This window comes from Cottoperca gobio, chromosome 7 (assembly GCF_900634415.1).
Source record: "Cottoperca gobio chromosome 7, fCotGob3.1, whole genome shotgun sequence".
NCBI lineage: Eukaryota > Metazoa > Chordata > Actinopteri > Perciformes > Bovichtidae > Cottoperca > Cottoperca gobio.
In genome coordinates this window covers 11,375,967-11,403,530 of record NC_041361.1, presented here as the reverse complement: position 1 = coordinate 11,403,530, position 27,564 = coordinate 11,375,967, and the positions used below count along the sequence as shown (strand labels likewise).

Genomic DNA, 27,564 nt, shown 5'->3' with positions numbered 1-27,564 from the left:
TAGTTAAATACTTTTATGAATAAATTACAATAGAAGCCTAATAATACAATAACGATATAAATAAGTATGTTTGCAAAATGATTAGACCAACTATGAAACAAGATAATTACATTACTGGGTACAATGTTAAGCATTTATGGTCGTAGTTTAAATTCTTTGCCAATACATGAAACTCAAAATATTGAAGATTTCTATGAAGATAACTCAATGAAAATGTTCAATCTCACAAGAAAAACTCCCAGAAACAGTCAACTTTGGAGCATCTCCACATTTATTAATAGAAAATCTGTCCTTTAGTAGAGGCGCTGGGGTTTGCCCATGGTGCTCTTGACGTAGAGGGCACGCACGTTTTGCCAGTTCTTCTTCAGCAGAGACACAAGGAAGTTTACAGCCAGGTGGATGTTGTACACAAGCTCATCTTCAGTCATCTTGACGTGTCCGACAGCCACAGCCAGACAGAGCACCTACAGCACAAAGTAGATTCATTAATTTCAGTTAAAAGACAGATTTACAGTGAACTGCCATTAAAGCGTCATGGATATTTGAGCACTGCCGAACGTACCTTCTTCATCTGGAATTTGATGGTGGATTTGACCTCATCCACCTTGGTGTTCAGGTTCTCATTGTGGGTGAGCAGGGAGGGGAACTTGCCGGCCTTGTTCAGCCCAGGACCAAGGATACGAGGGATCTGCTTGATCAGAGATTCTGAGGCCAGGAAGGCATCGTACTTCTTGGCTATAGGAGGAAACAGAAAAGAGATAATATTGTTACAAAAGAAAGAAACTGTTCCTCAAACACCTCACCCCCACCCGTGACTTAAAGGACACAAATCGCCATTAGACGCTTACTATAACATGCAATATTGTTTTAAAATGCAGTTCTACTTACTAAAATATATTAACTATATCACGACTACAGCAGCAGCTCACAATGAGCAGTCAGGAGGACTAGGAATAATTCAAATGAGCAATTGACAGTGTCGATAGCACTTGGGAGAAAGAAACAAGGTCATATTTTGGCTAAACTGACTGAAATGTTTAATACGATTACTGATGTCAGACTAAATCTAACAAGGACATTTGACCCAGGAATAAGACTACAAATTAATATTAACACTACAACAAGACTGATTAATTTTTTTAAGAAGCCTTTGCACTTAAATCGTTACAAATCATTCGTCTCATGGGTCATGACGCCAACTTCGTACCGAGCTTCTTGACCATCTTCTTGTTCTTGTTGAGCTTCTTGAGAGCCTCAATGTCCATGTGTGGCAACTCTGCAACTTTGGCCTCGTCACAATGCTGCTGGTCTCCCAGGACGCACACAGAGAATTTGGGCCTGGGCAGAGTCTTCAGCCTGCAGAGGAACAAAGCCATTAGAGACACCGCACACAACCCCACGTAAAACAGAGGGGCATCAGTTGGAAGCAAGGCAGAGTATGTTTGAGACAGCTTACTTCTGCAGAGACTGAATCATGATGGCTTTAATGAAAGCTGGCATGTACATTTATCAATTTATGATTTTTTTACAAACTCATTTTGTAGAACAGGAAACAAGACTTACATTTTGTGATTAATTATTGCTTCTCTAGTAACACTGAAACTCAAATACTCTGCCATCCCCAAATGACACCTTCCTCATTTTACTGTGTAATAGAAAAATTCTTACCCATACCACCACAGTGGCCGGTGTCCAGCTGACCTCTTTCGTTACATAAAGTAACTTGGTCGGCTTGAGGACATGAACTTAAAGCTCAGCCACTCAAAACCTTCCCTCATGTTTTAAGACCCAGGGTAGGGGTCCGTCTGCTTCGCCTCCACCAGCCGAAGCCGGGTCAGCTCAGTCAGACTACCCAGAGTACTTCTCCATGTCTGCCCCTGGCCTGTCTGGACTTTGTTTTTCAATTTGAGATTTAAGCAACTTCTTGCCATACAGACAATGCTGTTTTAATACTCAGACAGGGCTGGAAGCACACAGGGAAAAGGTTGGGTGAAACAGTAAAAGGTCGAACCTGACGGTGCCGGAGAATCGCTTGTCCTTCTGGGGATCATAGTTTTTCAAGCTGATCTGCAGCTCCACCGACTCCGTAAACCTACAGACAGACACAAAGTTACACATGGCATCACAGAGCTGACATTACAGAATCGCTAAACAAACAATTGGCAAATATTTTGATAACATTGTCATTTTTCAATCAAATAACAAAACAATTCAAATATTCAACTTTGATGCCTCATAAAACGTTTTATTTTTTGGTATTTGAACTTTTAGTCCAACAAAACATTTAATGAAGTCCCATTTGACTCTGAAGTTACGATAGCCATTTTAAGATAGATTTAACAGTTGACAAGTTATTGACATTTGCAGATCAGAAATATAATACCGATGACAGATGAACTTACTTCCTTGACTTGGTCAAAGAGCTCTGCAGAACCTCCTTCACGGCTTCGTACAACGTGTCCCTGGAGACCTTACTGTTACAAAAATATAAAGAAACATGTTAAAGCTAATGTAAGAGCGGAACACCTCCATGAATCAGGTTACTTTCTTCGGTCAATGGTGGCGACTAATCGTTCATAAAACAGGTATGAAGTTCTGAAAGATATCATTAAATATTATCTAGGGATGCTAATGTATGCATCCGATGCTTCGTCGTTTACTAAAACAAGTTTTAAAAGTGTGGATGAAGGTGGATTGTATCTGAAACTGAGCGTGGTGTCCTAACGTCAGAGCCGGAGAGGAACCGGTCCCGTTTAGCTTCAACTAATTCTGAATAACTACTAAATTTCACAACTGCCACACAAGTTATCAACACTACAAGCTTAAACGAGTAATACAGCTGAGTGTAAACGTGGAAAGAGTTTATCTTTGTGACATTTATTCGTTGAACTGGGTCTAACCTCATTTTTGCGGCTGGTCCCTGTCGTCTCGCTGCGATGAAAAGGAAGTGCAGCGGGAAGTGACGCAAAATAAAGGCGGCCTGGTGCTGACGTCATCACAAAAGCGCAAACGACGTTTATTCTTTAGACACATCTATCTAAAAATAAAAAATACTTTTCATTATATTACTGAACTGTGTCGCTCTATAATGTTTCTAATTATTTTTAAATACATATTTGTATCTGATGTCTGATTACTATTTATGGCAATGTTATGTCAAGTTTATTTATATTAAGCACATTTCATATGACAGTTTCAATGTGGTTCAAAAAGCAAAAAGCAATAGATCCTACATGAAAAACATAAGATAAGAGCACATCAGATAAGAAAGTACTATTATTATCATTTTTATTATTAATAATAGTATTATCAAAATATATATATTAATAATAATCAGATCTTTTGTTAATAATGAATGATTATAATAAAAATAAAAATAAAGTAAAAAGTCTGATTCTTAAATAAAGGTTTTATACTTCAAACCTAACTAAAAGCTTGTGGAAATTTTTTTTTTTAAGACACTTGTTGCAGACCTCAGTTCATGTCGTAGAGAATTCCAGAGAGTACGGGCAATAATGGCTGACGGCACCATGAGCCGATTTAGAATTTATTATAGTCATTTAAAAACATTACGTATTTTAAAAGCAACTATTTGTTTTACCCCTATTAAAAAGCCTGTGAAGAGAAGTTAAAATGTGTGCTTTGATCAACTAAATAAATTGTCAAAAAAGAATTGTAGACTGTATTGACCAAATGTAAAGGCTCCCAATAAAACAAAGTTCAAAGATGTAGTATTAGTTATAATATGTGGTTTCTATTGTACGTATAGACCAGCGGTGGGGAACCTTTTTCCTATCGAGGGCCATTTAAATTTTTACAACATCCTTCGAGGGCCATACTAATTATTGAACTCATAACCTCTGCTAAAAATAATGTAAGACACAGCCCATTCATTTCACCTTTCTTTCATGCTGTGCAAAAAAAGCAACTTTTTCATGTTTTATTTTTCCATGTTTTTATGTTACGCTCTGGAGAGAGCTGTTTTTTGGGCCAAACTCCACTGAAGAGCGTTAACTTTATCCAAACGCACTCGTCCTTTCAGCTCGTGCAGTTTGGCATGTTTCGCGCTGTAATGACGCTCGAGAGCCTTTTATTTATCACTGCAAGCACGTCCCCACAAACTAGGCACCAGGGGCGTAGCTAGGTTTTCAAGTTTGGGTGGGCTTAGCCCAGAGGTGAGGTGGAGCTGTGTGCACCTGCATGGTAGTACAATTACCATTAAAGGAACTCAGATGGCATGATGATGGAAAAGTAAGTCAGGGAGTTTTGCACTGAGCAAAGCCACTACACACCTATTTTGCTGAAGCCCACCTAAAATAGGCCTAGCTACGTCACTGCTAGACACACTGGCCTTTTACTTCCTCTAAGAAATAATCGTTCGTCCATTTCTCCTGGAAATTGCGACATTCCGCATCCAGCTTTCTCTCTTTTACACTCGCCATGCTGCGTTCACTGACGTCAATGACAGTCTCGTTTAATATTGAAGTTTTTTGACATGAAGTGACCACATGTTGACATGTTCCACTCGTTCAAGGACCCTGACCTTGGCTAGGAAAAACAGTCAGTCGCCCGTTTTATTCTATTGCTGAGTAGATTTGAATTCATTTCTTTGGAGTTGATTTTTTGCGTGTGTTTATGAATTACCTCGAGGGCCAGATCAAATGGTCTCGCGGATTATTTATTGATAACGAGTGGATAACCTATTCGTAACCTATGTTAAGATTATCCCTGATGACGGAGTAATTTACTAAACGTGTTTCTACAGTACAGCTAGCGTTGTGGGAGCTTATTGGGGTTTGAATATAGTATATAGGGTCCCTGTGAGTAGCTTATCCTCACTTCTTCACAGCACGTCTTGATGAATACATCAACCCATCATCAGAGCATGGAGGATGCTGAGAGGCTGCAACAAGAGTACATTCTGTTCTCCAGCATCAGCATGACGTGAACCAGATGGCACTTTTCCAGCTCCGTTGTCCAGACGCTCTGATACGTTTTAAATAAGTAAGTGATATGCTATCAATAGGTTTGACATACGTATAATAATTTGTTATGTATTCTTTATGTATACGTCAGCTACAACACCGCTGTGGAAAAGTTGGACGTATTTGGACTCTGACACATTTTGAGCTACTTTTCATATACGCCGACATGTTTCTGCCATACGGAACTGTGTGACAGGGGCGTATGTCTGGCGTGTTCGGCGTATCGTCTGCGTCCTTCAAACGCTCACAACTTACCCTTAATTTATATCAACCTATTGCCGATATTTCACCAGCATACGTTTCTGCCATACGGATATGTGTGACAGGGCCTTTAGACATTCGCACCGCACAAGGAAAAACTCCCTAAAAGAACCCCACAATTAAAGGGGGAAATGGAAGAAACTGGGAGAGCAACTGAGGAGGGATCCCTCTCCCAGGACGGATGACAGTAAAGTGTGAAGCATTATCTTGTTACTCTTCTATTCACTCTACTGTTAATCTATAACTGTGGATTATATTTGACAAGCATATGTCCACAGAATAAGTTTAAACGATCACACCAAACTTTAAAGTCCCGAACACAAAGGTCAGCATTTTAAAATATTTTCTGTAACCCTGACTGTGATGTCTTTCTATGTCAAACTGGTAGAATGAGATGCTTCATTTTCAAGTTAAAATATTGCCAAGGAGACAAGAACTTTTTAAATAGTTTTATTAGCATGCATTAAGTCAGAAGAAACTTCAGGAGTGTGTGATTCTTTTCAAAGCAGCTTGGAGAGACTTTTTCAAGATGGTCTCATTTAACATCAGGCAACCGTGCAGGGAGTGTTTGTGTGCAGCTGTCACCTGGAAAACAGAAAGATTACAAATACTATTTCATCCACTGTTCAGCCATTATGTATGATATAAATGTAGTGTGCTGAGAAGTGCTGCTGTGCGTGTGTGTGTGTGTTACTTACATGACTGTTATATTTGGAGAGGACAGTAAGCATCATTTTTGCAAACTTCATAGACTTTGTGAATTGAGGACCCTGGCTGATAAGCTGTTCGGTGAACTGCGTGAACAGTTCTTGACTCAAGTCGGGCTGAAAAAAACCAAAGAAAACTTGCAGCTTAATAACAGTGAATATTATAACTCAGTGGCCTTGCAGCACTTCTCCCATCAGTAAATATTCATGTTACCTTGGAGTCTAGCAAGCTGTGGATAATGGAAAGCACTGCCTCACTCCACACTATTTTGAATGTCATTCTGGGGGGAAATTAAATAAAAGACTGCATCAACAAACAACTGGTAAACTTTTGAGTCCATTATTATTTTTTGCTTCTTTGACTACATAAATGAAATGTTTTTTCTTACTGAAGCACCAGCAGTCTGTAATGGGAATCCAGGCAGCTTTCTATCAGTCTGTTCAGCAGCTCAGCCTGTGGATTCCCTGAAAACAAAGCAAAGTTCAAAACAGTGGATAAATTGATGTTCGGACCAAGAGGTGAGGAAAACAAGGCATCAAAGCATCGGTCTTGTTTAAATGTACTTGTACCAGGACACTGAATCCATGCCAGCTGCTTTGTTACTAACTGACTCTGACCCCCCCCCCCCCCCCCCCTGCAACAGGAAAAGTTAAAGGAATACTTCAACCCCAAAATGATCATCTGTAAATCAATTACTCACCCCGTGTTAGCTTCAATGTTTTGTTTTTATCGCATGCCTCCACAGTAAATGAAGAAAACCTCTTAATGAATTTAAGTAAATGGGCTACATTCAACAACAGCAAAACTATGACAAAACATCAATTTACAAACTCTCACAACTCGTGCGGGATAATCAAAGTCTCATTTGTTCAGTTGTACGCTCACTACTCCACAAACACATGCATGTCCACTAAAACCTTATTATTTAAAATAGTTGGGACTCTCACGGACACAGAGCGCCTGTGCAAGTGCTGAAGTGTTTTAAAGGTTCAATGCGTGAGATATGCCATAATTTGAACGTAAAACATTGAAGCAATGAACTAACATTATCAACATTATGTGAAGAGGTAACAGTGTTGACGTCTCTGTGATGTGTTGCAGAGATATCTGCTGAAGTTAGCATGCTAACTGACAGTTCCGCTGTCAGTGTGTAATGCCACTTGTTCCTCTAGAGGCGATAGTGAGTCGCTGTAGCACCAGTCTGCCGCCCACGTAGCTGCCTGACCATGTACCTGACCATGTATTGTGCATCGGCCACAGACTGGGGCTCTGCCGACCTCTCTCCTCCCTGGCGGGCTGCTCTCCTGGCTGCGCTACCACTGGGAAGAAGAGAGGAATATGCGAGTCGTTTTCTAGTTTCTGCCACTTTGGATTTAGTCCAATAAACAAACTACGGTTACGTTACACGGACTGCAGCCCCCGGTTAACATTAGTGTTCCAGTAAACACAGATGATCAGCCCCACGTGAAGATTATAAGACAGCAGGGTTTTTTGACCGGCTCTCAGAGTTTCAGCAGTTTGGTCGAATTTTGATATTCTTGCCGACTGACTGACTGACAGACATTACACAGGAGGGAATGCAATACGATAGAGATTGTATGAACCCAGCTTGGAGGTGAAATACTGCCTCCTATTTCTTTGGAGCAGGTGGCTCCAATCACTACTATGGAAGTAGTGAGTATACAACTGGATAATTGAGAGCTAGATTTTACTGCACGAGTTGTGTGTGAGTTTGTTAACAGATGTTTTGATAAACGCGGCCCTCCATTTACTTCAATTCACCAAGACTTTTCTTCGTTCACTATGAAGGCATGCAAAAGTTTTCTTCAAGAATTCAAAGATGTACAAATGATCATTTTGCGGGAGTATTACTTTAATAACTGATTACTAAGCTTGACTACTCAGCTGTAGCTCAACCCTTTCCTCACCGATGCTCTTTTCCTCTAGAACTGGTCCCATCAGAGCGTGGCACATTGGTCTGGGATAACGGCTACATAGTGACGTCACCGCAGTGACGAGACATCTGGAGGCCGGTTCCGACAGGGACAGGACCTGCAGTGAAATGATACCCGATGTCAGTAATGATGTCAGTATCAAACACAACGACACAGTTTTGCATAATCAGTGATGGACCTTCTGCAGCAGGAGGCTCTTGATGAGTGTTGCTGCCGTGCTGTAGCTGAAGTCGGGAGAGGGAGCCAAAATACTGCTGCACAGTTTAGGCAGAGTCTGCTCCGGTAAGTCAGCCAAACGCAGCATGCAGCATAACACCTCCACCTAAACAGGAGAGGTAGAGATGTGCGATTAGTCCTGGCACCGTTCTCAGCAAGAAAACGTGTAGTTAGGCTCCCTGGTGGGGCTAAGGTGTAATTCTCCTGTGTGTCGCTGTAGAGCACAACAAGCTTAAGTAACCAGTGGTAACTACGGTGATCTCTTTCTGTTCAATATCATCTGCATTATTACTTTTGATTTATTTTTCAATATTGACAATTTTGTTTTAATTTAGTTCAACAGTTTTTTCTTTATAGCAAACTGCTGCTATGAATAACAGACCGTTAATATGGACCGAGTTCTGATCTCCAAACTAAGCGAGCACATTTTTTTTTTTGCGAAAGTAAAATAATATTTATTAAAAACAAATATTTTGAGACAAATTATTGATTTATTTAATAAGTAGCCATGTAATAAGTGGTATAATGTACGGCGAGCAGGTCATTATTGCACATCGGAGTCCTGATCACCGTCATCGTCGGGGTTTATCTGGCAATAATTACCCTCCCATACCTAATTGACATGCTTGGATTTCATAGTCAAAAAATGTAAATAAAAATATTGTGAGTGGGGGGGGGGGGGGTAATCTGTAGTGCATTTTACACTTACAGACGTATTTAATGCAGGGGTAAAACATTAACAAAAGGTCAGCTATATTATTTTGAGGACATACTTGGCCAGGGTCACAGTCGTTCAGCACTTTGAACACCTCCATGGAGCTCTGGTCCCACTGCAAACAGATAATAATAATAATTATTATTATTAGTATAGTATCAAATATCTCTCTGTCTGTGCTGGCAAAAAAAAATAATACCTTTTTTTCTTACCTCTGTCTGACTTTCCAGTAATTCTTTTATTTGAAGAACAGACACCTAAATATACACACAAATAAAGTGTTTAGTTATTTCAACTATTTGTAACCTGTGTGATAAAAATAAATATAATGGTCTGATTAGTACACTTGATTTGATCACTTTGGAAACTTGCTGCCAGGAGGCTCTTCAATCAACACTTGAAAAGTCAGTAGAGCTGTACGATATGAGAAACATATGACAGCACAAGACAAGCGGGGGGACTAGACTCAGACAAAAGAAAACAGAAGCAACAAGAAAAGGCAGATTTCATATTGTAGTATGTATAAGTTTATCACTTTCTGTTCAGTTCTTTTATGGAAAGAAATCTAATTGGTAAAATGGATGATATATTTCAGTGTAGACAGGACAGTTGAGTGTCTCTACCTTGATATGTTCAGGCAGGACATCACATGGACTCTCTGCTGCTGTCTGCAGTTCTTCAGCAGGAGTCTCTGCTGGGGCATCACTTCCTAATCTTCCTGCTGTCTCTTCTGTTGCCCTCTGTTCTACAGCCTCGAGACATTCACTACCACTGACATCCATCTTTATCCGTTTACTCTGCTGTCCTGTTTCCTCACCATCTGAGTCCAGAGTGACAAAGCTACCTTTTCTTTTCCGTTGTGTCGCCAGCTCTGATAAACCAAATGTTTGACTACTGAGGCACTTGGACCATCCTCCAGTCTCACCAAAACCAACCAAACGCTGCGACAGCTCCTGGAGTCTCTGGCTGCACATTGGAGTGTAAAGAGGCTCCTCATTGTGGGCTATAAGGTTTCTTTCCAGCTGTCTAACCAGAGCGGTGATCCAGGGATTTGTAGGAGAGTCCTGGCTGAGGCATTTGAGAAGATGGAGGACAGGGGGCCGAGGAAGAATCGCGTGGACCAGATAAATGAATGACAGCAGGTTTTGTTTGAATAATGCTGGAAACAGGCACACCAGGGGTTTACTAGAATAGTGGAGGAACAAAAATGGGTTTGAGCATAGGCATGGGTATGTGACATTATGGTAGATAAGGGTGTTAGAAAATATCAACACACTTGAGTAATCGCATTATTGATTCTCGAATACACTATCAATTTGTAATGGCTTTAGAAAACACACTATATTTACTGTATATATGTAACTGTTTACTTAATTTGTTGTCCTAAAATATCCTGCAATCACTTTTTACAGATGTAGGCAAATGTTTTTCTTTGCCCAGATTGCACAAACAGGAGTGCTATGATGCTGGATGTTACATGGAGTATGTCTAATGCAGACCCCACTCTTCTGATTGCATTGTTTTTAACTCTTTCAAACAATGTATTTTAATGTTATGCATATCTTGGTGTATTCTTTCTTTATACCGTTCCTGCACGTGTCGCCTGTTAGTCGTTTCTATAGCAACATGAATGTCCTACTGATGTTGCCATGGTAAATTCTAGCAGAAAGAAACGTCACCGTCGCTGAAGAACCGTTGCCCCTTCTCTGGTGACTTGTACCAACTAGTTTACTAATTTAACGTTACACTTATTTTATGGAAACTTAATGCGGTGTACTTTTACTTACACCGCCAGTGGCTGGGCTTCAGTACGCGGACAGGTTATATCGTCTTGGCACAGGATTTCCATGAAGGTGGACAGCGACATGTCAGGGTTGGCTCGCTGCTGCCGGTGGAAGACGCTCAGAGCTCGGTGTGCACCGGAGCTTCCACACAGCAGCGACCGGACCAGCAGCTTCGACGGTCCGTCAAACCGACTCACAAACATACTGGCGTCCATACTCGCGGCTGGGCGATGTTTATCAGCTTACCTAGCCCGCCAGTTTTGTTGACATTTCTTCTTCGGGAGTGTCATTTCCCTAAAACTGTGCTCCACACCACCTAGTGGTAAAACTCAGAAGCAATAGATTCTAAATGGGAAATGCCATAACATTTGTTCAGTCTTAAAATCTGGTACGGACATATTGAGCAGAAATGTTTAGTTCACACAAAATCACTTTATCATAAGTCGTAGTGAGGTTTATTGAAGACATTAAGCAAACTTAACATTGTGTTCATTAAAGGTTTTAACACCACATATTTTTGAGATTCAACTTTTTATGACAGATTCAAAGCTTCATTGTGCTCCTTAAGTTTGAGATGAGACTCTTATATTATTTAGTCTATGGGGCACATGGGACTATTGTTCATTTCCTAGAATATAATGAGTTTTATAGAGGAAAAAAAAAGTAAGTCAATAGCACAAGTGGGTAAATCCCATCAATTTATAGCTACGTAAATGAAAAAAGCAAAACACCTTTTCAGTGAGACAAGTGTGAAGCAATGTTTTATTTTTTGTGTACAAGTACAACTTGTTTAAAAAGAAATAAAATCTTAACATTTTATATTCTTGCCAAAACTAGGAAAAAGGGTCTCATGACAATCACTTGAGGCAGGCATCAGTAGTGGACATTAGCAAGAAGGGGTACAACATACTTTTTATCTATAGACAATTAAAACTACCATCCACACAACACTTTAAAATATCAAAATTGTGCAAATTGCTAGTTGAGAAGTCAGGTTGAGGGATAATTAATCTGCAACCTGTTTCAAACACTATGGCCACAGAGTGAAATAAATCCAAACTAAAAAGGCCACAGATTAACCACAAGGTCATTAGACAGATTAAAGATTCATCACATCTGGAATGCTTACATCTAGAACAGGGGCAACAAACCATGTGGCATAGAGAGACGAGTGTACACTTCCTCATTTCCAAACAGAGACTGCAGCAGGTAACATCACAGATTAGTTCCTCTGGTCGAAGGAGTGCTAGTCAGTTAAAAAAAGAAAAGAAATCACCTGCTGTAGCCTGACTAATTAAAACCCCCAACAAACTGGGCACTCCATGGTGCATGGTTGACATCCCGGATCTTGATCACAGCTACTCAAGACGAAGCTTCAATACTGACAGAAGAGTCAAAACACAGCCATGTGATGTTCTGGGCCAATTTTATAATCATGACCCCAGTCAGTGGTTTCAGGCACTGACAAAAATAGAAGACGTCTCAGAAACCATACTCCTCAGATAAGTAAAAAGGAAAGCCAAAGTTGTCATCATCGTCGTCTCTCTTCATCACCGAGAAGGGTCATGGCTATGAAAAGATTAAGCAGATCTACACCGTCGTATTCTTCTTCTTCGGAATAATACTGTTGAGCAAGAAACAAATGTAAGGGAAAAATAAAATCTCATGCATGGTAAGAATTTGGGAGCATAAAACAGGAATTATATTTACCGGAAATGACCCGCGGTGGTCAGGTTTGTCGTGCTGATAAAGGCACTCCGTTTTGAAGGGGCAGCATCCGTATCGGGTATAGTAAGTGCATCTTCTCTTACTACGATCATGAAACGAGACAGAACATGAGGGGCGGAGGGGGTTCGATTGCATATGGTCATTTCTCAGAAAATACACAATTCAGCAGTGGATTGAAATTTTAAGCAATTTTGCATTTAATTTAACTGCATGGACAAATGCAACGCTTTTTTTTTTTTTTTTTAATTGCTTCCCCATTTAGTATTCAGTATTAAAGTAGCACCTTCAGAGTCCATAATGGATAGAGTTCTAGCTTGAGACTAGATTTAAAATCCAATCAGTCAGGGCAAGTATTGCAGGCCCTGTGTAACATGCATCATTATCTCCTTCATGTTAAGGCTTTTCCTGTTTCCTGTTAAAAACATGTTGAGACTGAACACATTGCGTCACACCTCAAGAATGACTCCTCCCCATTATGGATTGTGAGGTGACTTTAGCATGTACAGGCTGGTTGAATCAGCCAGACAATTATAGTCAGACTCTTTTTGGCTTTTAAAAATAAATGCTTTGAGTTGCTGATGTCGTTTCACATATTGCATGCATTATAGGCCATTTTGTTTAACGCCTTTGGAGGGTTTTTTTAACAGCAACCAAGTTTCTTGCTTGACTTTAATGTAACCCTACAGCAGGGGTCGGGAACCTATGGCTCGCGAGCCATATATGGCTCTTTTGATGACGCGATATGGCTCGCAGACAATTTTGAGCTGACATTTTTTAATATGATTAACAAGTAATAAACAATTATACGGTGTCATTTTAAAGTAAAACATTTAGCAGCGGATTTGTTTTTAGTTCTCCCCTCTCCTTTCCTCCGCTCTGTCTCTGACTGCAGCACACACGTGTGTGTGTGTGTGTGTGTGTGTGTGTGTGTGTGTGTGTGTAGCCCTGCCCTTCGCGAAACAGCTGAGGAGAAACTGCGCAAAGCAAGCAGTAGACCGGGGGTGTCAAACTCATTCACAGAGAGGGCCAACATTAAAAACTGGGACTACGTCGAGGGCCAAACACGGTCCACATGTATTAAACAGGGTACACATAAAGTGCAAAAAGATATGGAACATATTTAAGTTAACTGCAGACGGGTTGCTGAGCAGTTCAATTAAAATATCTGAGCAGCAAAGTCGGCAATTGGTCTCAGTTGATCAGCAGAATGCTGTCGGGAACACAGCGGTAGAGATGTTTCAGTGTTTGGAAACACGTAGTGACCAAAGTTTCCTGCTGCATCAGAGTCTGCCACAGGCAGCTCGGCATCACACATGTCCTTGATCACACGGCCCTGAAGCTGCAGGTTTAACAGCGAGATGCTTCGTTATGTCGCACAAACAGTCCAGCTCACATCGTCCCAGAGATCTGTCGTGTGTTTCCCTTTGCTTTCCAAAAACTTTCATTCCATTCTCACATTTAGATACTTCCTCAAATGTCTTTTCCCGTGGTTGTGCCATGCATTGATTTAATTACCAAAACCGGCGGGCCAGTTATGACAGACATATGATATTTCTCGCGGGCCGGATATAATAATAATAAATTGTATTTGTAAAGCAGCCTTTCAAAGCTAAAAGCAATCTCAAGGCACTAAAATGCAGGACAACAACACAAACAACAGACATAAGAGGTTAAATAGGTCATAATTGCCTTGAGTTTGACACCCGTGCAGTAAACACTGAAATATGAGATAAATAACGTAAGCGTTTAGTTTATTTAATAAAAGAGCACCTGTTCAATGCAACACTGATACCGCTATTAGTACTCGGAGACGTGTTATTCTTAAAAAAAAAAAATACATGCATAAAGTTGCGTTCAAATTGATTAAATATATGGCTCTCAAGGAAATGCATAAACAAATATTTGACTTTTATGGCTCTCCCAGCCAAAAAGGTTCCCGACCCCTGCCCTACAGCATGTCAGGCAAAATAATTATCTCTTCACAAGTGTGGTGTGCAATTGTAAAAGATTCAGAAGTCAGTCAGTCGTGTTAGATTTTAAGCCCAGCTGTAGTAATATGTGCTGCTATCCAAACTTAATCTCATGACCTACCTGAATTTATCTTTGAAGGCAGCAATGACGCTTTCCTTTTCTCGCCCTTCAACCCAGTGTTTGTGAGGCACATAAAAGGCAGACCTCACGCGGCACTGTGGGCAGGTCCTGAGGAATATCATTAAAATACTGATGTCAAATCCTTTACATGCGTAGTGAGCTGCAGTTAAATATTAAAATTTTTACTGGACACCTACTTTACCACATCCGGCCCGAGGTCTTTCGTTTTCCTCCAGGTCATAATGCATTGTAAACAGAAGGCGTGATCGCAGTTTGGCAAGATTCCAAAAACATGGGTTCGTGGGTCTAGCTTTTCATACACCTTGTCCATGCAGATGCCACAGGTCACGTTTTTACTCTGGAGGGAGGCCTCCATTATCTCAATACTCCTCAGGGAACTGGAGGCTGCAGCAGCTGCACCATTGTCCGTCGGCTCATAGGAAGAAGTCTCCTGCATAAAGAAACTTCGCAGTCAGTATGAGCCTCTAGGTTTTAACTTTCTTTGAGTCACCAATATGCACCATAGAAAGATCACACTTTAAAATTAAGCAAACCTGCTCATTTCTTTCATGACATGCACATGCTTGAGTAACTTCTGAACTTTGGACAGATTCCCAAGAAGCAGAGAGAGTGCGAGTATCTGTAAAGGAAAAAGTAAAGTGAAGTATGGAGAAATGCTGACCAAAGTCAGTTACCCATAAATCATCCAATACCTTGTGATTGTTCCTCAGCAATATCCGCTGCCAGGCGTCCAATGTTGTGTTGAGGATTTGAGATATGAACCAGCGACTGTGACCTGCCCCTGGACGTCACCTCAGCCTGCAAAAGAGCAGGCTCTGACCCTCTTCTATCAGGCAGAGCGTAAGCCACACTGGAGGATGAAACGGTAGGGACTGAACCTCTTCTACCTGCAACAGCTGCATCAACTTCAGGGTGAAGGACATGGAGATACCTAGTGGTGAAAAAAATTAAATGGGCTAAGGTAATCTGTGTGCTTAACATCCTCTCTTTTCATTCAGCTACATACAACTGAGTGGGACAATAACAAATAAAAGCTTACCTACAGTGTTCGCCATACCAGCATCCACCTTTCTGAAAGTACCTACATATTTGGGATCGCGGTATAACTGGCCATTCATGTCGATAATTACACCTTGAACCAAATCGGCATGAGCCATTTATGAAACGCCTGTAATGAAAAAGGAGGTGTAAATTTCTACAATGTAGAGTCAGAAGCAGCATATTTTTACATAGCTGAGGCCAGGTCCATTCAATGCATTATAATTAAAATATATATTTTTATTGCTCCTGGATTTTACACTGGTCAAAACCCAAGACCATTGCTTTCATGTCCTAAATCCATCAAGTCACAGAGCAGCCAAGTCTCAAGTCTTAACCCATTTGTGACCACAATAGATTTTTTGAAGTGTTGTCTGGGCTCACCTTAGCACAAATCTCAAGAAATAAAAATAATCACACAATAGTTAGTTAGTCTTTAGACACAGGACGGTTTCTTCTCTCTAAACAATTCAAAAAGAAAAAAAGACTAATAATAGTATAAGAAAATAGCTGTACAAGTATTTTATATTAAACTCAAAAGTTAAAAGATATGCATTATAACAAAACTACTTTATCCGGAAGACAATTCAATTTAGCGTTCTCTAATCTTACTTCCAATATTGATAAAAGTGTCATGTGATCAAAAAATGTCAAAGTTGTGCTGTTAGATTATTGCCCAAAGTATATCCGTACTGTTGTGGAAATGTATCATATAGTCTTCTTATATAGTTGTTGTTGGCATTACAGTCACTAACCCTGTGTTTTCTCACAGTTGTAATATCCATGTCTGATGCCCCTGTGTCTGCTAGCATTTGACAGACAGTAGGGCGCCACTTCGACCATTGTCAGGCAATTAGCAGATGGATGTTAACATGCATGATGTCTCGGTGCCTTTTGTTCCCATTTGGTAGACAGAAATGTGCATTACCTGATCCAGCCCATGCAATTCTATTGTATAAATGACTTGTGTTTCTGGATCAGATACTTGTAGCACACAAAGTGCAGGCTATCTGTCCTTTTAGCATGGAATTAATTTGATTCTGTTAAACACTTCTATGGCTTCATTAAATGGCTTCATTAAATAACACCAAAGCTCTAACTTCTATACGTGTTCATATCTTACTGGAAGGAGATTCATTTTTTGAATTACCACCACACGTACCTAATGTCAAGACTTTGGACCAATCAGAACAAATGTGGCATGTTTGGTTGTACTAAATGCACAAATGGGTTACATTTAGTTTATAAGCATGCAAACTAAACGAATAGAAAAATCCTACAATATGACCATTGTATGTGGGAGTAGCAATTGCATTTGGGAAGCTTAAGACATAACAGGTAACCCGACCGTTTGAAAAACAATACATCGGTTAAAGTCAACACAGCTGTTGTCCTACGAGACACTGCACTTAATACACATTCGCAAAGAAAAATATGGCAACAATATCTCGCAAAAGCCAAATTCGAACAGTAACAAATGTATAAAGCTAGAGGTGAAAAGATGAAAAGGGGTGTGTTAACTGCTAAAACCATCCTCCAGACTTTGTTTACTTGCTGTGGAAACGCGAGGGCTCACTTTGTAACAGCTAACGTTACAAAGGTTACAACGTTAACAGCTAACCTCGGGCAGAGAGCTTGCGGTTGCCACAAACTGATTGAATTTAACGTTAACGCTATACAACAGTTTTGGCTAATAGTTCAACGCTGAACGAAACTAATCCTTTCTTGACACACTCCCATCCCGTTTATTCACTTGGCTCTTCGTACAAACGCCCTCAAACACCGACTAAGGTGTCTTATTTTATTTACAAGGTGACTTTTTAATTGTCAAAAGTAACTTTTGCGCCATAACGTCCGCCTTCGAATGCAGCCCGACAGAATATAAAAGTAGCACAGGCACTAACGGGCAAGTTGATCATGTTTATCACCATCAGATTAACACTTCATTTCCAGATTTATATTCACTTTGATGGCTTTGTAATACAACCGCCCCTTACCTACAGATACTTTCACTACGAGCTGCGTTCATCCTCCGTATATTTTGAGTATGCCGCCAAACACCGTCAATCTCACTATCTAAATAGTTGACAGCCGGTGCCTTTTACCAATCCACTTAGCAACGAACCAATAGAAACGTGACGCCGATGACGTTAGTACGTTACGTTACGTATTCCAAATACCTATTCATCCTCACTGCGTCATACCAAATGAAAACAAACCTTTAACAAATGAAAAAAGTTGATAAACTGCAGGCATGTGTATTAGACATATACTCAGAAGAGGTGACGGAAGTACTCAGATCCTTTACTTAATTAGTAGAAGTACCATGATCTAAAAATACTCCATTACAAGTCCTGAATTCAAAAAAAATTCTTATGTAGAAGTATTATCAAATGTACTCAAAGCATCAAAAGTAAAAGTACTCATTATGCAGAAAGGCTCCTTTCAAACGTTTATATTATAATAGAATAATATATATATATATTTTTATCACTAACGAATACTCTTGAGTATTTTATTGTAGTTTATCAACATGTAGCAAATTAGTAGAATAGTACTGCATCATATCATATGCTTATTTTGTAGAAAAATAACTAAGTGTCAAATAAATGCAGTGGAGTAAAAAGTACTATAGTTCTTCCTGAGATGTAGTGGAGCAGAAGTAGAGTCACATACAATGAAAATCCTCAAGTACAAATATGTCAATTTTGTACTTACATACAGTACTGAAAAACTAAAAATTGAGAAAATCAGCATTAATATTTCTAATAAAGTTTATAAGTGAGATGTAACTAAACTAGATCTGCAGATAGATTACATGTGACTATAAGGACGAAATTAATTCAAGTCTTAACATGTTTTTGTGAACAAATATGTCAATCCATCACTTAAACAGGCATAGAGGTAGCTTACAAAAACTTTTTGGTGTACTTTCTCGTTTCCATCCACACCCTTTGCTATGTTGGCACACTGCACATCAGCCACCAATATCAAATTTGCAACGTGTACCAATAGCAGGAATTAAGGCAAAAAAAAATGTCAGCGATCAGATGACAGTGGAAATGTATCACAGATCATACATTAGAGGTAGATAGGGATCAAGACAGATAAAGAGCACAAGGGGAGATTTCTGAAGGTGGACTGTGTGCAGCAGTGCTGACATACTGAAGTCCATTTAGAGTAAGTACAGTGAAGAAAGAAGTCCTGAAGAATATGAGGGGAAGAAAAACAGTTGGAAACTTGTGAATGTGAGTCTACAGTATTGTAAGGCTGTTACACTTTGTGGCTCTCCTAACAAGACAAATCAGACTGTACACAAAAAGGGTATTAATCTAGGACTGTGCTTATAGAAGTGAATACAGAAGTGACTTATGATACCAGAGGCTAGAAGTTGATTTCTAAATCATCATTAATTTTCCCAATGACATTGTGGTACAGTATGCTGGTTTAAGGTAAATCCTGATAAAGTCGTGAAATCCAAATTCCTCATCAAGGAAACATTTGTTGGTATGCCTGAAGATATATTTGGTACAACCTAAACTAAATAGGCAGTAAAATGTAAGAACACATCAACTTAAAACATAAAACAAGATAATAATTCATGTTTTGCCCTTACAAATATGAACAATTACAAATGGTTAGTAACATAATTACAAAGAATGAACTAAGAAAAAACCTTAAAATGGCAAATTCATGATCATTTGCATGTCAAAAGAAAGATAAAAACATGCGGTCCCTTGTACTTAAGTGGGTAATGTGTTTATAGTGTCAATTTAGAGACAATCTGTGCAGCATAGTCCATTAGTTACCACTTGGGTAGATGGCTTTAAGACAAAACCTATATAACTTGGATCTCCACATTTATTGAAAAACGGTATTGCACAGACAGCTGCTTTGAGAGAGCTCTACACTGCTGGAGCCAGCCCAGTTTGTGTTCTATTAACCAAATGGCAAAATAGCAGTCATTGATGATAATGATGATGATGATGTAAACAAAAACTAGTTTGTGCATCTTCAGCTTTACCAAAAGTCTGAGAACAATCACTCTACCAAAGACATTGGCATCATAAGAAACTCTTGCACAGCTCAAACTTTACAGCTCTTTTCTATTTCAGCTCTGCCATTGGTGTTAAGAACATGAAATGCTTTCCCTTCACAGAGGCGAGGTGAGCGAGGAGGAGCGCTCTCTAGACGCTGCTCTGGGGTCAGCTTTGCTATTAGAAAGTAACAGGAGCAGCCTCGGCGAGAAAACAAACCATTCTCTCTGTTAAGTGACCGTTGTGGGAAACTAGGACTTGCAGCAAATGATTCCAGATGCTCATCACACACACACACACACACGCACACACACGCACACACACGCGCACGCACACGCACACGCACACGCACACGCACACATCACTGTGCTGAGGGTAATGCTGACATTGAGAAGACTTTGCTGATTGTGTTAGCCCTACCACGTGACTTTGCCTCTTCTGTACGTTAGAATCCATGCCGGTACGTGGAACAGTGCTTGTACTGAATGCAGTGTAGTATCATGAATGTAAATTCAGTCTGTTACAGTATTGCTAAAAGCAGTCTGTGCTGGAGAATACTAATACATGTCTTTGTAGATCTCCTGTAGTAGAGGGTGGAGCGAGGTCTCCGACTCAGTCTTTTTGATCTTTTGGACAAGCTGAACGTTCTCAGTAACTAGCTGACGGAGGTCGGCCATCTTCTGCAGCAGCTTGGGGAAGAGGTAGGCTGAGTCAGAGTGGTTTGCTTGTAGGTGGAGGTCCAGGGCCTGGAGGATGTTGTCTTGACTCTGCTCCACCTGCTTCACGTTCATTAGCCCGGGACGATCTGGGAGAACAAGAAGGAACACCTTATGATGAGTCACATTTTCCACTGAGTAATATACAGGGTTTCTGCAGGGTTCACCAAAAACACCTTTTTAATGCCACATCAAACATAACTGCTTCAAATCATACCGACAAAAGTATGAAAGAATGATGGAAAACCCGCAGGGACAATACAGCCAAGAATGAATTAGTATTATTGTAGAGCTGCAACGATCAGTTGACTAATTATTAAGTCAATCGACAGAAAAATAATCGCTAACTTTTTTGATAATCGATTAATCGCTAAAGTAATTTTTCATCCAGAAATGGAGGGAAATGATGGAGATTTCCTGCTTTTATCTGTTTTATATCATATTAAACTGTTCTTTTGGTTTTACTCTGACGTTTAAAGATGTCACCTTGGACTTAGAGAAACCGGCAATGTCTCTCGACAGCCTGCAACCGGACACCAAACATTTTATGAATGAAATAACCGTGACAAAAATTAATCTTTTTAGACCTTCTAAGGCCGCTTTTTGATGAAACTATTTAATGCTTTTTAAGACCTGCAGATACCCTGAACATAACAACAAGCAAATATGACATTCTTCATACTTTACAAGAAAACCTCTCTCACCTCCACAGAGAATAATGGCAGCAACAAACAGGGCCAGGTCGCTGTCGTCCAGCTCCAGAGCATTAAACTTGACAGCAAACTCAAACTTGGGCTCCATGATCTCACTGAAGGGCTTTCGTAAGCTGCGCAGGAACTCCCTGGTCACAAAGCCTTTACCATTAGCCACCAACAGTCCATCTTTGTTCATGAGAGAGGGCAGCATGGCAAAAATAGCCTCGTGCACACCGTACTTCAGCAAAGTCACCTGCAGAAAGCACACAGACAATTGTACAATATTGCCTAAAATTCTCAACAAAATCCTCAATTTGAATAAAGTGATTCATCAAATTAAAAGAGTTTCTTTTTTTTTACAGTTTTATTATTAGTCAACTTTCTTCAATGAATATAACTCGGCAGTTTCATTAGATTGCTGCTAGACCACCCTGCTAACACACATGTTGGGTTTGAAAGGCTAAACGCCATGACTATGGATTAAAGCACAATACTTTTAGATAAAACATGTTGAGAATTTTAGAAATGATTACAGCAATCTTTTCTCAACATGCTTTCACTTTTGGAAACATTGGAAATGTTGGGAAACAATCCTACGCAGGCACCACTGGAACCTAATTCTCCAAATAGTATAATACTAATATTGTTAGTGTAGCCTCATCTTTATCTGCAACTGTGCAGAAATATGCAGTTTTGAACATGAACATGAACATGAACAGACATGCAAAAGAAAAAAGAAGAAGAAGCTTCACGGCATTTGTTTTGTTTTACAATTTAAATGTCAACGTTATAAAATGAAGATTCAAACTATTGGGGATAACAGCCCGACAAATCAGCTTCCTGTGTAGACGGAGACTCACCTGGTCATTAAGATAGAGGTCCACAAACCCTGGAATGCTCTTGGCAAACTCGGTGAGCTCTCGCACAGTCTCCACCGTGGTGCATTGGCAGCGGTAGAACACATGAACCCCAATCTCCTTGGTCAGGGGCGCACCTGCAATTAACTGGCTCCATACCAAACCACTTTCTGCCTTCCACAGTGTGTCCATATCGTAGATCACAAACGGCTAAAAGAAGGACAAAAATCAATTTCTCATAAATTAACGTTCATCCGATACTTCAAAAGACTTGGAACTAAATAGACCAGGTATGACATTTTTGACAGGTAAGGTATCGAGTGCTGCAAGAATTAAGTCTTAAAAGCATTTTTGCACTTCCGGTTCCCTCATCTCGAAGTCAATGGGTTTTCGGTTAGATGCTTGAAATAAGGTCTGTAGTTAATACGAGCGGAAGAGATTTTAACATCAGTAAATACATTTTGGAGCTTTTACATGTCTTAAAAAAGGCGGTTGCTAACAAGTGGCTGAATAAGACTACAGAGGTTGTCGGGGACATTTAGACGTCATCACGTGACGTTGCAGTCAGGCGACCGTGATGTATTAATGTTAAAGCCCAACGGTAACTTTTTCATTCTAGCCATTGCATGTACGCTTCTAAAATCATAAATGTGGTGTTCAATTGTGAAGATTATTTAGTCAAACCCTCAGATCCCTTTGACTTTTTGTCGAGGGAACCAGAACGATGCTAAATTCTGGGTTGACCTACACACACACATATCATCCCTGCAGCACTATATTGAGGAAGAACAAAATAAAAGATTCTATATCAACAGCTACTTTGTAGTTATCTTATATATTTTCAGACAATTCTTTAAACCAGTTAAACAAAATGTAAGACTGATTAAAACAATATGGTATGGTCATTTCTTGATAGATAGCCTTTCAAGGAACCAGCAGTTACGGGTCAGAGGCTCAGTTTCTTGATGATAGATGTTATAATTTATTACTGTGACCCATTGACGATGATGTATTACTTATACTTTATATTTCCATATATTTATATATCTGTAAAACCAGGACTGAGCTTCTAAGACTAGAACGTACCGAGGTGCTGCTGGTTTTGCCTGATAGGATGCTGCGGGCCCTCTTCTTGGTCATAACTAGGTTCTTCTGGTAGGCTGTGTTGACTTGTTTGGCCAAAGTCTTCAGGTCTGAGCCTCCTGGTTTACTGAGATTCACTTCCTCTGCAAGCAGGCCTGCCACCAGCTTCTTCCTCTCTGCCTCAGGCATACGTCCATATCGGATCGCTGAGCAAACACCAAACACACATGCTGGTTTTATTTTTGAGTGAATTTTTTCAGGAGTAAATCCCTTTGTCAGTACCATGGTTGGGTTCTGATTCCTGATTTTGTTTTTGGAACAGGTTTCCTACAAAACTCACTTTTGTAAAAAAATAAAAAAATAATTGAATCCTTGTGCTGGATCCACGATCACCTCAATAATACCAGAGCATGTTTCAAAACAGTTTGAGACTAAAGAAAAATGAAATGGTTATTGTTTTATCATAGACACATTTCACTGTCTAAGCATTTATCAACGCAAATCAATTATAAGTTAACATGCACTGAGCTTGAAGACCACTTTCTCCACCCCCAAAACAGACAAAACAATATGTGAAAAAATAACATGGCCTAATTTATGGAGATCATTTGGTAAAATATTTTCCCTCTCACCATCATGGGACATTCCCAAAGACAGGCACTTCTGGAATCGACAATATTGGCACTTGTTACGATTCTTCTTCTGAATCTTGCAGGAACGCTCACAGCGATCGTATTCCAGCTTCATCCGCACGGTTCGCCGGAAAAAGCCCTGAGTGAGAAACAGCGCAACGAGTTCAGCAACTCATTTCGGACAACACAAAACTGCTGTTATCAAACTTTGTAATCATAGTTATCTTTTCTGCTGTATTACCTTGCAACCCTCACAGGCATGCACGCCATAGTGAAAGCCAGAGGCCTTGTCTCCGCAGACCTTACACTCCACGCTGATCCCAGCCCCTGTGCTGTCTTCTTGGCCAAGACGCAGCTGTTCTGACAGCGATGGAGACGAGGTATGGGACAAGTCTGCATTAAAAAAATGCATGGATATTAAGGCTCTGTTATGCATCATTTCCTTTACAGGAAGCAGGGATTATAGGGGTTTTGAAATTAAAGTCTCACCTGTGTAGCTGGATGCTGCACTGCTGTTTTGCTTGTTGTGTTTGTTCTCCTCCTGATCCAGACTCTCTTTCTCTTTTTTCTTCTGGTCCCCTTTCAGGCCTTTAGAGGTAGGAACTACCTTCCTCTCCTTCCTTTCGTCCTCATCCTCACTTTCCCTGGCCTTTAACTCTTGCATGTCTGTTAACTCCGACACACTTGTCCCCCCACAGCTGTCTGAACCTCCAGACTCTCCCCCAGGTGGCGTCCACCTGACATCAGCCGTGTCCCGGCGGGATTTGGACTTGCAGTGGCCGTTCACCCTGTCGCGCTGCTCTGTTCCTTCCATGGCTCCTGTTAAAGCTGACTCAGCGGCTCCCCTCCTGTCACGTTGCCATCATAGTTCCACTATTGAAGAATAGAATGGATAAGCAATATTAAAATTGAAAATGTATGCTGAAAATAAAGATTCTGGGCAAGAACAACCACAACATCCATGTTAACTGACCTCACAAGTCTACATATCTATCTTGCTATTACAGCCAGCATGCAATTGGTTAACAGTCCAATTCCAGTGAACACTTACTCGCCAAACGAGAGCGTTAAGCTTGTTATAACAAGTTGCAGAGCCAAAGTGCTACCGTTAATGACCAATTTTCATGCAAGCACATTGGTAAATATAGTGTAGCTTTTAGGTTTAGGTCTTAGTGTAACTGAAATGAGTAGATTTAATAAACTTTGACAGTGTGTTTATTTAGGGGTCATTTCCCCGAGCCAGTCTATTACAACTGGTTGTGTTTCAGCAGCAAGGGAATGTCCTTGATAGTAATAGGCTTATGACATGATATACACACGCTGTGTAGGCATGCCTGGATTAACCACTAGGCAAGTGGAACAGACAAGTAGGGGCCTCAGACCATTAGGAGCCCTAAACGCCCCAATTTTGAAAGACAAACTTGCAAATATTGCTGAAACAACCGATTATTTTCATTACTGATTAATCTGATTATTTTCTACATTAATCAATTAGTAGTTTGGTCAATAAAATGTCGTAAAATATTGGAAAATGTCCATCCCAGTCCAAGGTGATGTCTTTAAATGTCTCTTTTTTTTCAGTCCAAAACTCAAAGATATTCATTTTAATATGACATTTTTTATTAAACAAATATTTATATTTTAAGTTATTTATTACCATTAACCCTGACAACAAATCAAGTAAAGAAGCAATCATTTAGTGATTTTAGGGAATGTACTGTTGTAGCAACAAGTCTGGGACAAATCCCTAATATAAGCAATGTAAACATAATATGAACAGTTATGGACGTGTTGTTTAAACGCTCTAAGCCATGAAATACAACACATATCACATATTCTTTGTAGCGTCCATGTTGTTTCTATATTTTGATTTAAAGCTTATGAACACAACAAAGTCAAAAGAGCAACTTCCCATCTGGGGAAATGGGAACTGTCCTCTATCTTAAGTAATCTTTGTCTCCATTGGAGCTGGGAGACATCTGTATTATTGTTTGCCTCAGTTTCAGGTTAGAGTGCGCAGTGTACTTGGTGGGTGCTTTAAGGGGACCGGGTGCATGCACTATGTACACACTGAGCAGTGTTGATCGCTGGTGGAGGGCGGTAGTGGGGGAGAGAGCTTTGAGGGTGGGGGTTAAATATTTGCCCCCAGCCCCCTAGCGGATTAAACCGTCCATGGCTGTGCCCTGACGAACATCCACACAGAGTCTACCTAATTCATATGTATTCATGTTTTCCGAATGAACATTATTACAGGATGCTCCTAAGATGGACAGATTCCAACTTTTGAAATAACGGCTAGCCAACAGAACTCTGTTGAGACTCGTCGTCCAACAGACAACCTGTCACACTAGTTCTCGGAAATATCTGGCAACATTACTGTTAATGACAGGACTGTAACTGGATACAAGCATTTTAGAAATGTAAAACGGTGAAGTTATAAACACGACTACCGTCAAACTTTTTTCCTCTGCATGAAAATATTATAAAAAAGTAGCTTTAGCCTGTCAACCGGCCGTCGAGGAGTCGGCACGGCTAGCTAACTTAGCTAGTTAGCTACTAACCTTGAATGCTGACTACTACTAGCTGTTAGCGTGGCTGACCCACATTCCCGTGTGTGCCTTTAAATAACGTTAGCAGGCTTGCCAAGTTAGCTTACCTCTCCCAATAGTGCCGCTGGTTCGGAGGATTTTTACGTTACGAGGAATTGCCAAACAGGCTAAAACAAACATTTAGCGAAACCAGTCCCGTCCAGGATCGATCGGCTGTTGACAAGTTGTTTGAAGTCACAGCTAGTAGCGGGAGCTAACGTCAGACTGCTAACCTAAACTTAGGTTGACTCGGGCCTTCATGTGGCTGACAAACCGCTGAGCTCAAGAGAAAAGAAAAACACTTTAGACACTTTCGTTCGTTTCCATATCACATGCAGATAAGCACAGTGAACTGATAATCCCTCCCCGACTCTCTCCTTGTTGTTCCTAGCTTTGCTTTGCTATGCTTTGGTTCACTCTCCCCCCCTCCCCTCCCCTCCCTCCTCCTCCTCCTCCTCCATCGTCACATGCCAGGACACACACACACACACACGCACACAAAATCCAAGCAAACAGCTTTCTGTGGAGTCAAGGCCTCTGTTGTTAACACTAATATGCACTGTTTTGTAATCTGCAACATGGACATTTATTCTTGAATCTGCACTGATAATAAAAAGGCTTTAAACCAGCCCTTTGAGGCATTTGGTCTAAACAAATAACATTGACATGACTTCACTAATGGTTGGATTGCATGACAAAAATCATAGAAGGACCATATTTTACATACCAACAAGGCAAAGTAAGACGGTGTCCCAGACCCTAAATAATTTTAAAGTATCAATGGATAAGCGCCTTAAAGGAAAACTGGTTAATTACAATTTACAACTTTGTGGTTAAATTTGTGTTGCTCTGCCGTCGGTTATAACAACACTGTACAATTGCTGAAATCTGGGAACAAACTAACTGCCTGTAATGAAGAGAAATGTTATGATAAAATCCACTTATTAGACTTTTATTATTTCAATGTGCATATTCCTTAATTAATTTGTGGTTAATCAAAATATCCCACAGCAATCCTCCAGCATAGGAGGCCAGCTATGGTACATTAAAATTCACTTTGGCATTTGCAAGTCTGCATTTCCTAATTACATCGATTTCGAAGTGCTGCTAAATCAAACAAACAATTTTCCCAAAAAACAAGCCGTTAAAAACTAATGAGAGTTTAAGATTGTGCAGTCTGTACCCTATTGCTAATTTGTAATTCTGGTTTTCAAAGTTTCCAATACTGTATTTCTATTGTTTTTATTGTTTGTATGTATTTTGTGATTTGAACTTATTTCTCTGAAAACTGATCAAAGCAGAGTAAAAAATAGACCCAAAAAAAGAAATAAACTCTGTTAATACTAATAGATAAAACTGTAATACTTAAAGTACGTAGTGAATGGCACCTTATTAAAAACAAATCAATCCAGCCAACATGTAGTTTGCTCCGTGTGTCAGTGGATGTCTCTGTT

General features: G+C 40.1%; 4 protein-coding genes across 5 annotated transcripts; all 4 read right to left on the bottom strand.

Annotated features, from left to right (window-relative positions):
* Positions 1 to 243: 243 nt before the first annotated feature.
* rpl10a (ribosomal protein L10a) lies at positions 244 to 2,969 on the bottom strand. Its single transcript, XM_029436578.1, has 6 exons — positions 2,901 to 2,969; positions 2,403 to 2,474; positions 2,012 to 2,092; positions 1,208 to 1,356; positions 563 to 735; positions 244 to 464 (listed from the first exon to the last, which is right to left on the bottom strand). Exons 1-6 carry the CDS (start codon positions 2,903 to 2,905, stop codon positions 294 to 296), a joined length of 651 nt encoding a protein of 216 aa, XP_029292438.1. The 5' UTR covers positions 2,906 to 2,969; the 3' UTR covers positions 244 to 293.
* Positions 2,970 to 5,681: 2,712 nt separating this feature from the next.
* fance (FA complementation group E) lies at positions 5,682 to 10,917 on the bottom strand. Of its 2 annotated transcripts, XM_029436160.1 has the most exons (11): positions 10,628 to 10,917; positions 9,464 to 10,025; positions 9,053 to 9,097; positions 8,899 to 8,955; positions 8,088 to 8,231; positions 7,883 to 8,006; positions 7,187 to 7,273; positions 6,343 to 6,418; positions 6,168 to 6,234; positions 5,945 to 6,070; positions 5,682 to 5,831 (listed from the first exon to the last, which is right to left on the bottom strand). In XM_029436160.1, the coding sequence occupies exons 1-11, from the start codon at positions 10,837 to 10,839 to the stop codon at positions 5,727 to 5,729; spliced, it is 1,605 nt and encodes a 534-aa protein (XP_029292020.1). In that variant the 5' UTR covers positions 10,840 to 10,917; the 3' UTR covers positions 5,682 to 5,726. The 2 variants fall into 2 exon arrangements, with proteins under 2 accessions (XP_029292020.1, XP_029292021.1); XM_029436161.1 differs by lacking the exon at positions 7,187 to 7,273 and having other exon boundaries at positions 10,628 to 10,916.
* A 450-nt stretch (positions 10,918 to 11,367) lies between these two features.
* On the bottom strand, positions 11,368 to 17,611 carry mkrn4 (makorin, ring finger protein, 4). Its single transcript, XM_029436025.1, has 8 exons — positions 17,500 to 17,611; positions 15,504 to 15,632; positions 15,157 to 15,395; positions 14,998 to 15,083; positions 14,641 to 14,894; positions 14,444 to 14,551; positions 12,335 to 12,434; positions 11,368 to 12,248 (listed from the first exon to the last, which is right to left on the bottom strand). Exons 1-8 carry the CDS (start codon positions 17,529 to 17,531, stop codon positions 12,156 to 12,158), a joined length of 1,041 nt encoding a protein of 346 aa, XP_029291885.1. The 5' UTR covers positions 17,532 to 17,611; the 3' UTR covers positions 11,368 to 12,155.
* A 647-nt stretch (positions 17,612 to 18,258) lies between these two features.
* Positions 18,259 to 26,516, bottom strand: ppardb (peroxisome proliferator-activated receptor delta b). Its single transcript, XM_029435102.1, has 8 exons — positions 26,179 to 26,516; positions 24,012 to 24,395; positions 23,764 to 23,915; positions 23,523 to 23,661; positions 22,894 to 23,096; positions 21,811 to 22,017; positions 20,960 to 21,203; positions 18,259 to 20,344 (listed from the first exon to the last, which is right to left on the bottom strand). Exons 2-8 carry the CDS (start codon positions 24,334 to 24,336, stop codon positions 20,097 to 20,099), a joined length of 1,518 nt encoding a protein of 505 aa, XP_029290962.1. The 5' UTR covers positions 24,337 to 24,395; positions 26,179 to 26,516; the 3' UTR covers positions 18,259 to 20,096.
* Positions 26,517 to 27,564: the final 1,048 nt, after the last annotated feature.

Bases quoted from the DNA above. Each gene is read 5' to 3' on its own strand.
- rpl10a (XM_029436578.1), bottom strand. The intron at 2,093-2,402 runs GTAAGTTCATCT...GTCTGTCTGTAG, and splicing joins TCTTTGACCAAGTCAAGGAA to GTTTACGGAGTCGGTGGAGC. The intron at 1,357-2,011 runs GTTCGACCTTTT...GTTCCTCTGCAG, and splicing joins CGATTCTCCGGCACCGTCAG to GCTGAAGACTCTGCCCAGGC.
- fance (XM_029436160.1), bottom strand. From the start codon at position 10,839: ATGGACGCCAGTATGTTTGTGAGTCGGTTTGACGGACCGTCGAAGCTG. The intron at 9,098-9,463 runs GTAGAGACACTC...GTGTATATTTAG, and splicing joins TCCTGCCTGAACATATCAAG to GTGTCTGTTCTTCAAATAAA. The intron at 6,235-6,342 runs GTAAGAAAAAAC...ATTTCCCCCCAG, and splicing joins TACAGACTGCTGGTGCTTCA to AATGACATTCAAAATAGTGT.
- mkrn4 (XM_029436025.1), bottom strand. From the start codon at position 17,531: ATGAACGCAGCTCGTAGTGAAAGTATCTGTAG. The intron at 15,633-17,499 runs GTAAGGGGCGGT...TTTTCATTACAG, and splicing joins CGTAGTGAAAGTATCTGTAG to GCGTTTCATAAATGGCTCAT. The intron at 12,249-12,334 runs GTAAATATAATT...CTTGCTCAACAG, and splicing joins ACCACCGCGGGTCATTTCCG to TATTATTCCGAAGAAGAAGA.
- ppardb (XM_029435102.1), bottom strand. From the start codon at position 24,336: ATGGAAGGAACAGAGCAGCGCGACAGGGTGAACGGCCACTGCAAGTCC. The intron at 21,204-21,810 runs GTGAGTCTCCGT...TGCTTTCTGCAG, and splicing joins ACCTCTATCTTAATGACCAG to GTGACTTTGCTGAAGTACGG. The intron at 20,345-20,959 runs GTGAGAGAGGTT...TTGTTCTCCCAG, and splicing joins TGCCATTATTCTCTGTGGAG to ATCGTCCCGGGCTAATGAAC.